At 52.1% G+C, this 12,803-nt stretch overlaps 1 protein-coding gene across 1 annotated transcript; it reads right to left on the bottom strand.

The window, feature by feature from the left end:
• Nucleotides 1-5,937: 5,937 nt before the first annotated feature.
• On the bottom strand, nt 5,938-9,812 carry LOC144490001 (AP-3 complex subunit beta-2-like; the record flags this gene model as incomplete). Its single annotated transcript, XM_078207826.1, has 2 exons — nt 5,938-6,094; nt 9,674-9,812. Coding segments are annotated over 2 exons (290 nt in total), but the record flags the coding sequence as incomplete, so codon positions are not given.
• Nucleotides 9,813-12,803: the final 2,991 nt, after the last annotated feature.

Below are 12,803 nucleotides of genomic sequence, written 5' to 3'. Positions count from 1 at the left end.
TCCGCAGCTGCTCTCGGCTTTCTTTACTAGGATCTGCTCGCTGTTTGAAAATTAGTACCAGGCCTTTGGACGATGAATAGAAACTTAAAAAATTCTAACGGGGTGGATTCAGAAAGAATGTTCCCGATGGTGGGGGAGTCCAGAATTAGGGCGTCATAGTTTGAGGATAAGGGGTAAACCTTTTAGGACTGAGGTGAGGAGACATTTCTTCACCCAGAGGGTGGTGAACGTGTGGAATTCACTCCCACAGAATGAGGCCAAAACGTTGTGTGATTTCAAGAAGGAATTAGATATAGTTCTTGGGGCTAAAGGGATCGAGGGATATGGGGGGAATCAGGATATTGAATTCGATGACCAGCCATGATCAAAATGAATGGCAGAACAGGCTCAAAGGGCCGAATGGCCTCCTCCTGCTTCTATGTTCCTCCTAAGTTTCTATGAATGGCCTGTTTCTGTGCTGTATGACTCTATGGTGAGGCATACAGAGCCTGTGTTGAGAATATGTTAGGAGTCTAACAACACCAGGTTAAAGTCCAACAGATTTGCTACCAAATAAACCTGTTGGACTTTAACCTGGTGTTGTTAGACTCCTTACTGTGTTTACCCCAGTCCAACGCCGGCAGCTTGAGAATATGTACCACAGTGTATGACATGAGAACCAACGTATAATCATTTTCTTTGTTCAAAAGACATCTTAATTTTTCTCAATTGCTAAACATTTGGCCAGATTCCCATTTTATCTTCCAGTTGTGATTACAACAATCAATTTTGTTCAGTGGGACTTTTATTAAACAGCTACACGTGGCCCCATTTGTCAAGGGGTTAAGGGTTTCGTTCAGAGGGATGTAATGCTCGCATGCTTTCTGTTTCTGAAGAGTTCAGAACAAATTAAATATAATAACGTTCAAGAAAATGTGATAAAACATTTTAAAATTCATTTATGGGTGTCGCTGGCTAGGCCAGCCTTTTGTTGCCCATCCTTCGTTGCCCTTGAGAAGGTGGTGGTGAGCTGCCTTCTTGAATCGCTGCAGCCCACGAGGTGTGCTGTTGGAGAGGGAGTTCCCGGATTTTGACCCAGCGACAGAGAAGGAACGGCCGATATATTCCCAAGTCAGGATGGTGAGTGGCTTGGAGGGGAACCTCCAGGTGGGGGTGTTCCCCATGTCTCTGCTGCCCTTGTCCTTCCAGACGGTAGAGATCGTGGGTTTGGAAGGTGCTGCCTAAGGAACCTTGGTGAGTTGCTGCAGTGCATCTTGTAGATGGTACACACTGCTGCCACTGTGCGGGGAGTGAATGTTTGAGGAAGGGATGCCAATCATTGACAAAGATGTGCAGTCCTGTACCAAATTTGAATAAGAATAGTGCAGAAGATTTTTCAGATAGTGGAGTGTTCCATTTGCAGCTATCTCCAAATTAAAAAACAATTTTCCATGATATAAATCCCAGTTTTCCACATTTGTGACGGGAATTGCCTGTGTCGGAGTATCCAACAGGTTGATGTGATGTGTGGGTGAAGACAGTCTCCTGCCTCCTGAGTGCTAGCTTGCGGCTTATCAGCCTAAACCACTGGCTGGCATGAATAGGGGAACCGAGTGTGAGAGTCTCTCTCTCACTCTGTCAGTACACAGCCCCTCTATTGGCAAGTGCGCCTCCTCCTGGTGATGCAGGGAAACTCGGTCACTCACATTCCCGGGTTAAAGCTTCAGAGTAACCTGGTGGCCGTTAGACCCAAGACGCGCAGTACGCAGTCTCTGCAGCTCATGAGGCACTCTTGTAGCCGTGGGCATAAACTTCCATTGCCTTGTGGGCGGCACAGTGGCACTCACTGCTGCCTCACTGCACCAGGGACCCGAGTTCGATTCCCGGCTCGGGTCACTGTCTGTGTGGAGTCTGCACGTCCTCCCCATATCTGCCTGGGTTTCCTCCCACACTCCAAAGATGTGCGGGTTAGGTTGATTGGCTATGCTAAAATTGCCCCTTAATGTCAGGGGGACTAACAGGGTAAAATATGTGGGGTTCTGGAGATAGGGCCAGGGTGGGATTGTGGTCGGTGCAGACTCGATGGGCCGAATGGCCTCCTTCTGCACCGTCAGGATTCTATGAGGAAAAACTACTGGAGTGAAGCTGAAAGAATGTCCAAATATCTGAGAGATGAGGAGATTTTCTTCTCTCTCAGTGGGTGGTGTGACTATGGATCTTTGCCTCAGATGGTGCTGGAGGCCGGGGGTGAGGGGGGGGCACTGAATATTGTTAAGGCTAAGCTCGGTAGATTCTTGTTAGTCAAGGGAATCTAAGATTATTGGGATTAGATGGGGAATGTGGAACTCTAAACACAAATAAATCAGCTATGATCTTATTGATTTTTCTTTATTCATTCGTGGGACATGGGCGTCGCCGGCTGGGCCAGCATTTATTGCCCATCCCTAGTTGCCCTTGGAGGGCAGTTGAGAGTCAACCACATTGCTGTGGCTCTGGAGTCACATGTAGGCCAGACCGGGTAAGGACGGCAGATTTCCTTCCCTGAAGGACATTAGTGAACCAGATGGGTTTTTCCGACAATGGTTTCATGGTAGATTCTTAATTCCAGATATTTTGTATTGAATTCAAATTCCACCATCTGCTGTGGCGGGATTCGAACCTGGGTCCCCAGAATATTAGCTGAGTTTCTGAATTAATAGTCTAGCGATAATACCCATCACCTCCCCATTGCCAGGAGGAATGGTGGTTCACGCTCGAGGGGCTGAATGGCCTACTTGTGCTCCTATTCCAAATGTATGCCATCTTTCTAGCATCAAAGCCAGTGTCAAATGTAGTCCTCAACAGTCCTTTGGTCCAAGCCTCAGGGGGTTGGGAGGGGGGTTTTCAAGAGAGGGATCCTGGTGGTTGGGCCGCTCAAGATATCCATAAATATTGCCCAGGTTTACACTCTGGAATGGACACTCCAGTTTTGTTGCAATGTTGACCCAACACGGGAGACAGCAACTGCAATGTCCAACGCAGACTTGGCCACCGTTATCTCACGGCTGCCACAGAATGTCCACGCAGATCCCGCACTTTTAGACTCAAGCTGGTGGAGGCTGCAGTGTCACCAGGGGTGGGAGGGTCTCATTACAGCGTGACGTTTACATGGACAGTTTCCACCATAAACGAAAGGTTTGTGAAGGAAACAGAAAAAAGACAAACACCGGAATTTTCCCGTCCCGCCACGGGAATCGTAGGGGGCGGGGGCCGGGGCAGACCAAACAAAGATCCGTTGACCTCGGGTAGGATTTTCCAGTTTTGGGGCGAGCGTGGTCAGAAAATCCCACCCAAAACTTTTGACTCTCAAATGGGGCTTTGAAAGGCGTCTTCAGTCCAATTAATAACTCTTAACAAACCCACTTCATCTAAAGATTACGCTCGGACTCCGTGTGAAACATCATGGACGATTGACTAGTATTTTATTCAGAGCATTGGGTTGGAGGTTCTTTGGTATAATTTAAACTATTGTCTCACGAGAAATCTATTAAGTTCTTGGATCCGTGCGATCCAAAGCTCCTTTGTTCTAATCATCTTATTGGCAACGGAAGCCACATAGAATCCCTGTGGTGCAGGAGGAGGCCATTCAGCCCATCGAGACTGCACTGACAACAATCCTACCTCGACTCTATCCTCGAAACCCGGTATTTACCCTAGCTGGTCCCCTGACACTAAGGGGCAATTTAGCACGGCCAATCAACCTAACCCACACATCTTTGGACTGTGGGAGGAAACCAGAGCACCCGGAGGAAACCCATACAGACACGGGAAGAATGTGTGGGCGGGGGCGGGGGCGGAGGCAGTGACCCAAGCTGGGAATCGAACCCAGGTCCCTGGCATTGTAAGGCAGCAGTGCTAACCACTGTGCGCCCTAAATTTCAGTTCCAGATTTTTTCCAATTTTTAAAATTTGAATTTAAATTTCACCATCCGCCGTGGCAGGATTCGAACCCAGGTCCCCAGAGCGTTACCCTGAGTCGCTGGATTACTAGTCCAGCAACAACACCACTACGCCACCGCCTGATTAGTGCATGGTCGTCCGTATCATCAATCAGAGTGATTGTTGTGGATAAATCTTTACCCGTCTACTCCCCATCGACCTCTCTCTCAGCCCAATCCCAATCCCAGGCCTGTTCCCTGGCTTCCCATTTCAGACAACTTCCACTCAAACCCAATTCCTCTGCCTCCGACTCACGCCTGAAGTATCTCACATGACCCTACCTCAATACTGGCTCTCACCATTGGGTCTCATCTTCGAGGGGAGGGAGTGCTTCCTGTCTCAGGGTTGCCCAGGGACAGAGAGACTGCTATCTCGGAGAAGAGGCAAGTGCCCACCATAATCCCAGCATTCCTAAGGCCCAGGGAAGGGGCTGGCTTTAGCTTCTGCCAGTGAGGTGACACCCGAGGAATTCTCAAATCGAGAGGAAATTGAGGAATTTATCATCTCAAATAAAAAATCTCTCAATAAAAGGCAGCAACGGTTTTCAAAATTGTTGTTGTATAGGAGCGGCACGGTGGTTAGCACTGCTGCCTCATAGCGCCAGGGACCCGGGTTCAATCCCTCGAGAGACTGTCTGTGTGGAGTCTGCACGTTCTCCCCGTGTCTGCATGGGTTTCCTCCGGGTGCTCCAGTTTCGTCCCACACTCCAATGATGTGAGAGTTAGGGGGATTAGTGGGGTAAATATATGGGATTACGGGAATAGGGCCTGGGTGGGGTGCTTTGTTGGAGGGTTGGTGCAGGCGTGATGGGCCGAATGGCCTCCTTCTGCACTGTCTATTCAGAAAATCGTTTTTGGAAAAAAATCTTCACCACCAAAATGAGAAACATTGACTCTCACTGCGACAGGCAGCGTGTGTGGGGCTATTGAGTGGGAAGGTGTAGATCATAAGATGGAGTCTCTGTAACCCATTCAGCTTAGGCCCAGAACGTCACATAGACAACCCATTTCTAAACATTCACAATTCTACACGCGAGCAGGTTCAGGAAGTGGAGTACCTCATTGTTAAAATCAGGAGACCCTAGTGAGGAGGGGTTGGGGGTTCGCTACAAGCTTGATCATAGAGATCGGGTAAGGTCTTAATGGAGGAGCCAGAGGCAGTGCTGTTGATTGGAGGGAATATCAAAGGAAGTAAGCACGAGTGAGGAAAATCCCACAGAGTTAACATCATCCAACAATGTGCAGGTTAGGTGGATTGGCCAAGCTAAATTGCCCGTTAGTGTCCCAGGATGTCCAGGTTGAACGGATTAGCCACGGTTACAGGGATGGGGCGGGGGAGAAGGCCTAGGTAAGATGCTCTGTTGGAGAGTTGGTGCTGACTCAATGGGCTGAATGGCCTCTTCTGCTCTGTAGGGATTCTATGACCTCACTGCAGCCAATGTCTCAAATAGAACTGGGAGGAGGGGGGCGGAGTCTAAATTCAGGGGCTCTGACCACCAATAGGATTCGAATCTTCCTCTGGACAGGACCAATTGGAAAGCTCAAAGACTCATCACCTGATTGGACGATGCTTGATCGCCAACCAAGCAACCTTTCCCCCAGCCCCGCCCTCCCACATTTTCAATATTTTTTATTATCTGGTGAGGAAAAATGTTCAAAGAAAATGGGGGGAAAAATGCACGGAACATCCGGATGGTTTTTCTCCAAAGTTGCAACATCCTGGAGATTCATCTCCAATTCCTGGAAATTCCAGGCCAATCCTGGAGGGATGGCAGCCCCAACGGGAGAAGGAATCCCCCTCGTAACTGAGTGAAGGCGTTCCGTTCTTCCTGTTGGGCTGTTGCATTTGCCGTCAGTGGTTTATTAAGCAGCTCGAGGGTTGTGGACAACAAGAGCTAAGATGGACTTCCCCACAAGCCCCCCCAAACACATCCCCTCCCGCACCCACCCCCCCCCCTCCCTAACCCCACAAGGTGGGCAAGCTGCCTCACTGGGTCAGCGCCTGCATGATGTCTTTCACCATCATCGTGCCAATCACCATCTTCTCACAGTTGACCGTCAGCTGGGCAGCGCCGCCATCTTTGGTCACCAGGGTAACGAGAACCAAAGCGCCACCGCTCACCGTTCGGGCAGCGAACCTATCAGGGAAGAGGAGGCAAAGTGGGTCAGTCGGCCTGCGGGTGGGTTAATCGGACATCGCAGATCCCAACGGAAGAGCGAGACCCTCGGACTGAAATCCCTCGGAATGAAATCCCTCCGACTGGTGTCACACTGCAATGAAGTTACTGTGAAAAGCCCCTAGTCGCCACAGTCCGGCGCCTATTCAGGTCAATGAACCTAACCCACACGTCCTCGGAGTGTAGGAGGAAACCAGAGCACCCGGAGGAAACCCACGCAGACACGGGGAGAATGTGCGAACTCCACACAGACAGTGAGGGAATCGAACCCGGGTCCCTGGCACTGTGAGGCAGCAGTGCCAACCACTGTGCCACCGTGCTACCCCGTGCCGCTTACTTCCTTTGGTATTCCCTCCAACCACACTGCCTCTCGCTCTCTCCTCCATCTCTATGACCAAGCTTTCAGTGAACCCCCTCCCCCCCCCCATCCCCCCCTCCACACTGATTTTGATTTTAACAATGAGGTACTCTGCCTCCTGAACCTGCCCTTTTGTAGATAGCATTGTACTTATGTTAAAATACAAAACGATTAACAGTGGACCCGGGTTCGATTCCCGGCTTGGGTCACTGTCTGTGTGGGCTCTGCACGTTCTCCCCGTGTCTGCGTGAGTTTCCTCCCACAGTCCAAAATGTGGGGGTTAGGTGGATTGGCCGTGCTAAATTCTCCCTCAGTGTACCCGGACAGGCGCCGCAGTGTGGCGACTAGGGAATTTTCACAGTAACTTCATTGCAGTGTTAATGTAAGCCTACTGGTGACACTAATAAAAAAAAGGTTAGGGGGACTAGCAGTGTAAATATGTGGGGTTACGGGGATAGAGCCTAGGTGGGATTGTGGTCGGTGCAGACTCGATGGGCTGAATGGCCTCCTTCTGCACTGTAGGGATTCTATGATTTTTGTTTAATTTACTAATTATTTGTTTGGTTTAGAAATGTATAAATAGTGGATGGGGGCTGTCAGCTTCTTAATGTGTCGATCGATCTTTTAGGTTTTGTCTTATTAAATGACCACAGATACGGGGATTATTAATTCAATTAGCTAAATTATTTTTTGGTATAGTGTCCCTTTGAGAGGATGTTTAAAGTTTATTTATTAGCGTCACAAGTAGGCTTACGTTAACACTGCAATGAAGTTACTGTGAAATTCCCCCAGTCGCCACACTCTGGCACCTGTTCGGGGTACACTGAGGGAGAATTTAGCACGGCCAATGCACCCTAACCAGCACGTCTTTCGGACTGTGGGAGGAAACCGGAGCACCCGGAGGAAACCCACGCAGACACGGGGAGAACGTGCAGACTCCGCACAGACAGTGACCCGAGGCTGGAATCGAACCTGGGTCCCTGACGCTGCGAGACAGCGGTGATAACCACTGTGCCACCCCTTGTTAATCTGTTGATTGGTTCATTTTCTATTTCAAAGAAACACATAGAAATCGGGGGCACAGTGATTAGCGCTGCTGCTTCACAGCGCCAGGGCCCCGGGTTCAATTCCGGCCTCGGATCACTGTCTGTGCGGAGTTTGCATGTTCTCCCCATGTCTGCGCGCACGAAACAATACTTTTCACTGTAAACTAATACACATGACAATAATAAAACAAATCAAATCGATTCCCGGCTTGGGTCACTGTCTGTGTGGAGTCTGCACATTCTCCCAGTGTCTGTGTGGGTTTCCTCCGGGTGCTCTGCTTTCCTCCCACACTCCAAAGATGTGCGGGTTGGGAGGATTGGCCATGCTAAATTGACCCTCATGTTGGGGAATTAGTAGGGTAAATATGTGGGGTTACAGGAATAGGACCTGGGTGGGATTGTGGTCGGTGCAGACTCAATGGGCTGAATGGCCTCTTTCTGCGCTGTAGGGACTCTGTGATTCTAAGTCTCTCAGCAAAGTCTAGCTCTGAGTCTTGGTTTGGGCTTGGAGCCTATCAACCCCTTGGGGGCATTCCTGAGTGCTGTGATGGGTCTCTCAGCACTTGGGTAGATTAGTGCCAATGCTTTGATAGGACAGTTCTACTCTACTGAAACTCATCCATGTTAATGTCCTGCACTCCTGCCCTCTTACCATAGAATCCCTACAGTGCACAAGAGACCATTGGGCCCATCGAGTCGGTACTGACTCTCCCGATAGATCACCCGACCTAGGCCCAATCCCCCGCCCTAATCCTGTAACCATGCACATTGATCGTGGCCAATCCACTTAACCTACACATCTTGGAACACTAAAGGGCAATTTACCATGTCTGATCCACCTAAGCTACATAGTAGTGGGCGGCAGGGTGGCACAGTGGTTAGCACTGCTGCCTCACAGTGCCAGGGACTTGGGTTGGGTCACTGTCTGTGCGGAGTCTACACGTTCTCCCCGTGTCTGCGTGGGTTTCCTCCGAGTGCTCCGGTTTCCTCCCACAGTCCGAAAGACGTGCTGGTTAGGGTGCATTGGCCGTGCTAAATTCTCCCTCAGTGTACCCGAACAGGCACCGGAGTGTGGCGACTGGGGGATTTTCACGGTAACTTCAATTGCAGACTCCGGACAGTGACCCAAGCTAGGGATCGAACCCAGGCCGCCGGCGCGGTGAGGCAGCAGTGCTAACCTGCACATCTTTGAATACCAAGGGACACTAATAAATAAACTTTAAATAAACTTAAAAGCAATGCCTTGACCAATCAGAGTCAATGTAGCTAACCAACCAGCACCCTCTTAGCTCCTGTAGTGTAAATCATTGTGATTGTTTGAAATTTGAGATCTCGGACAGGATTATCCGGTCGCGCTCGGCCAAAGACCGGAAAATCCCGCCCGAGGTCAATAGACCTTTGCATGGTCCGCCCCTTCCCGCTCCGAATCCCGCACATCTTTGGAGTGTGGGAGGAAAGTCGAGCACCCGGGAAAATCCCATCTCTAGAGTATTTCTTTAACCATTTGAAATTCTCCCCCATTGACCGCCCGAGACCCCCTCCACCCCACCCTCCCACTGCCCCCCTCCCTCCCATCCCCCTCCCACCGCACCCCCCTCCCTCCCACCGCACCCCCCCTCCCACCCACCGCACCCCCCCTCCCTCCCACCGCGCCCCCCCTCCCTCCCATCCCCCTCCCACCGCCCCCCCCTCCCACCCACCGCACCCCCGCTCCCACCCACCGCCGCCCGCCCCCCCTCCCTCCCACCGCCGCCCCCCCTCCCTCCCACCGCCGCCCCCCCTCCCTCCCACCGCCGCCCCCCCTTCCCTCCCACCGCCGCCCCCCCTTCCCTCCCACCGCCGCCCCCCCCTCCCTCCCACCGCCGCCCCCCCTCCCTCCCACCGCCGCCCCCCCCTCCCTCCCACCGCCGCCCCCCCCTCCCACCGCCGCCCCCCCTCCCTCCCACCGCCGCCCCCCCCTCCCTCCCACCGCCGCCCCCCCCTCCCTCCCACCGCCGCCCCCCCTCCCTCCCACCGCCGCCCCCCTCCCTCCCACCGCCGCCCCCCTCCCTCCCACCGCCCCTACTACCCCATCTCCCCACCCAAAAAAAGTAAAACCCAGGCAAATGTTGGCTGAACTCGGGCCCCTCCATTTACCTGTACTCATTTTCCAACCCGCAGGGCACGCGGCCAAGGTTAGCCACAGACATCACGCACTGGACAATGGCGTGGTCACTCTGGAATTTCTCGGGGAGGGCCAGTTTCTCCTTGATTTCATTCATTCCCATCAGTTTCCCTGTGTGAGAGAGAGAGGCAGGAGGGTCAGACCATCGCTACAAAGGAGGGCGCTTTCCCCGTCAAAGCCAATGTGGCTCAGAGCTGTCCTCGGCTGAGCTGGTACTCACGCTCAGAACAAGGGCAGGAGGGGCTGTGTGTGAAAATAACATGGCCGCCGTTATCCTCTTAACCCCTCACCTCCTGGATTATTCCTTGGTTGGGAATATTGGCAAAACCGAGATCGGGAATCGCTTTAATCCAGCAGGAAAGTTCTGGAGAAACAACCCTCCTGTTGAGTAGGGGCGAGACGGGTGATGCAGTTGACACCAGGATTATGGTGACATCATTGGCGGAATCTCCCAGCACCAAGGGTTTTTTCCGGTTTACTCTCGGGAAAAACTCCAGCTTTCCACTTAGGGCAGGTGGATGGAGGAGGTGGGGGCGGGGGTGGGGGGGAGAGAGAGGAGAGTGGGGGGGGGGTTGGGGAGTGGGGGAAGTTTGTGGTGGGTTGGGGGTGGTTGGTCTTACTTATTTTGTAGGCTTATCACACTGGAATGGTCTACTTGCTCAGTGGGTGGACATACAACCCTGCTCCTGGGAGGGGGGGAGGGAGGAGGTTGGGGGAAGGGGGTTCTTGAGATGTCCCACTGAACGCCATCCATATAAGGTGCCCAAGGATTGCTCCCAGGGGATGTATCTATCTGTGTTTGTGCGCCTGTCCATCTCCTCGATATTCCTTGCCCGTGGCCAACACCTATCCATCGCAATGTGCTTTTAAGGGATTGCAGCATGACATAATTAGAAAGGAAGTGTGTCATGCGATCTAGTTTTAGTTTTGATTTTCAACAGGACATGCACACACACAGACGCGCACACACAGATGCACACACAGGGATTGTGAACAGCGTTTCCTTACACACACACATGCGCACACACACACACACACACACATACGTACAGGCACACACGCACACACACACACACACACACATACGTACAGGCACACACGCACACACACACATGTACACACACGTGTTAACATTGCCTTTATGCCTAAGAGCAGCCAAGCAGCCAATACACCATGTTCCTCAGGATGACACATGCGCAAGCAATGTAATATCTACACAACGCAGCATAGTGTCCTCACACGAGGGCTGAGGCAGCGAGGGGGGACGGGGAGGGGATGTGCAAAACAACACTCGATTCAAATAAAACCCTCTAGAGAGCAGAGACATGAATCAGCTGATGCGCTAGCACTAGTAAAGCACGGACAGTACAGACAAACACAGCGACAGTGCGGGCGGGAGGGGGGTGGGGGGTGTGCAGCGGGACTTTACATCCACATGGTTACACTCCGAGCCCTTTCCGTTCTGTGCAACTCTACTTACCGGCGCTGGGGTTTAAGAGCTGATCTACGACAGCAAGTGGGGGGGAAACAAAGGGCAACGAGGTAAAAAGAAAATCCAGCTGCGACTCTTGACGACTTTATCAGTTGTACTTCAAACGGAATCCCCCCTTTCGCCGAGTTGTCTTCGCAAAATGCCCCCGTGTTACATCCCATGAAGAGTTGCCCCCCCATCCGTTGCCTCCAGACTCGACTATTCCAAGGCGCCCCTGGCCCGTCGTCCTCCTTTTACCCACCGTAGACTCAAAGTTTATCCAAAATTCAGCTCCTTAACACGCAGTGAGGCCCAGTCTGCGATAACCCCCCTTCTCCCCCCGCCCCCTCCCTCCACCCCCCATGGTGCTCGCTGTGACTGACACTGGCAAGCAACGATTCTGAAAATTCTTAGAGACTTAGAATCCCTACAGTGCAGAAGGAGGCCATTCAGCCCATCGAGTCTGCCCCGACAACAATCCCAGCCTGGCTCTATCCCCATAACCTCACATATTTACCCCGCTAATACAGTCATTGAGGTTTACAGCATGGAAACAGGCCCTTCGGCCCAACTTGTCCATGCTGCCCTTTTTTTAAAACCCCTAAGCTAATCCCAATTGACCGCATTTGGCCCATATCCCTCTAACCTACGCATCCTGGCACACAAAGGGTCAATTTAGCACGGCCAATCAGCCCAACCCGCACATCTTTGGAGTGTGGGAGGAAACCAGAGCACCCGGAGGAAACCCAGGCAGACATGGGGAGAACGTGCAGACTCCACACAGACAGTGACCCAAGCCGGGAATCGGACCCAGGTCCTCGGAGCTGTGAGGCAGCAGCGCTAACCACCGTGGCACCGTGCCGCCCATCAAATCAAATTCTCACCAAATCGTTTTCAAATCCCTCCATATCCTCGGCCTCCCTCCCTATCTTTGTAAACTCCCCCAACCGCACAATCCTCCGAGATCTCTGCCCCTCTAATTCTGGTCTCTAGTGCGTCCCCGACTAAAAAAAAACTAACTCCACCAGGCCTCACTTCAGCTGCCTAGGCCTCAAGCTCTGAAAAGCCCTCCTTACACTTCCTGGCCTCGCTGGCCCTCTCAATGAGGAATGGGCAATAATTGCTGGCTAAGCCAGCGACGCCCCATCCCATGAAAAAAATATATTTTTCCACCTTTAAGACATCCCTTAAAATCGACCTCTTTGACCAAGCTTTTGGTCATCACTGTGCCTTGGCCGGCGCGGTGGCACAGCGGTTAGCACTGCTGCCTCACAGCGCCAGGGACCCGGGTTCGATTCCCGGTTTGGGTCATTGCCTGTGTGGAGTTTGCACATTCTCCTCGTGTCTGCGTGGGTTTCCTCCGGATGCTCCAGTTTCCTCCCACAGTCCAAAGATGTGCGGGTTAGGTTGATTGGCCGTGCTAAAAATTGCCCTTAGTGTCAGGGGGGACTGACTAGGATAAATGTGTACGGAGAGGGCCTGGGTGGGATTGTGGTCGGTACAGACTCAATGGGCCGAACGGCCTCTTTCTGCACTGTAGGGGATTCTATGACCTAACAACTCCTCAAGTGTCCAGCTTGAATTTTGTTTTATAATGCTCCTGTGACATGCCCTGGGACTTTTCATTATGT

Source organism: Mustelus asterias, unplaced genomic scaffold (genome assembly GCF_964213995.1).
Source record: "Mustelus asterias unplaced genomic scaffold, sMusAst1.hap1.1 HAP1_SCAFFOLD_2758, whole genome shotgun sequence".
NCBI lineage: Eukaryota > Metazoa > Chordata > Chondrichthyes > Carcharhiniformes > Triakidae > Mustelus > Mustelus asterias.
Note: the sequence above shows the minus strand (reverse complement) of the source record. Positions and strands in the feature narration are given on the sequence as shown.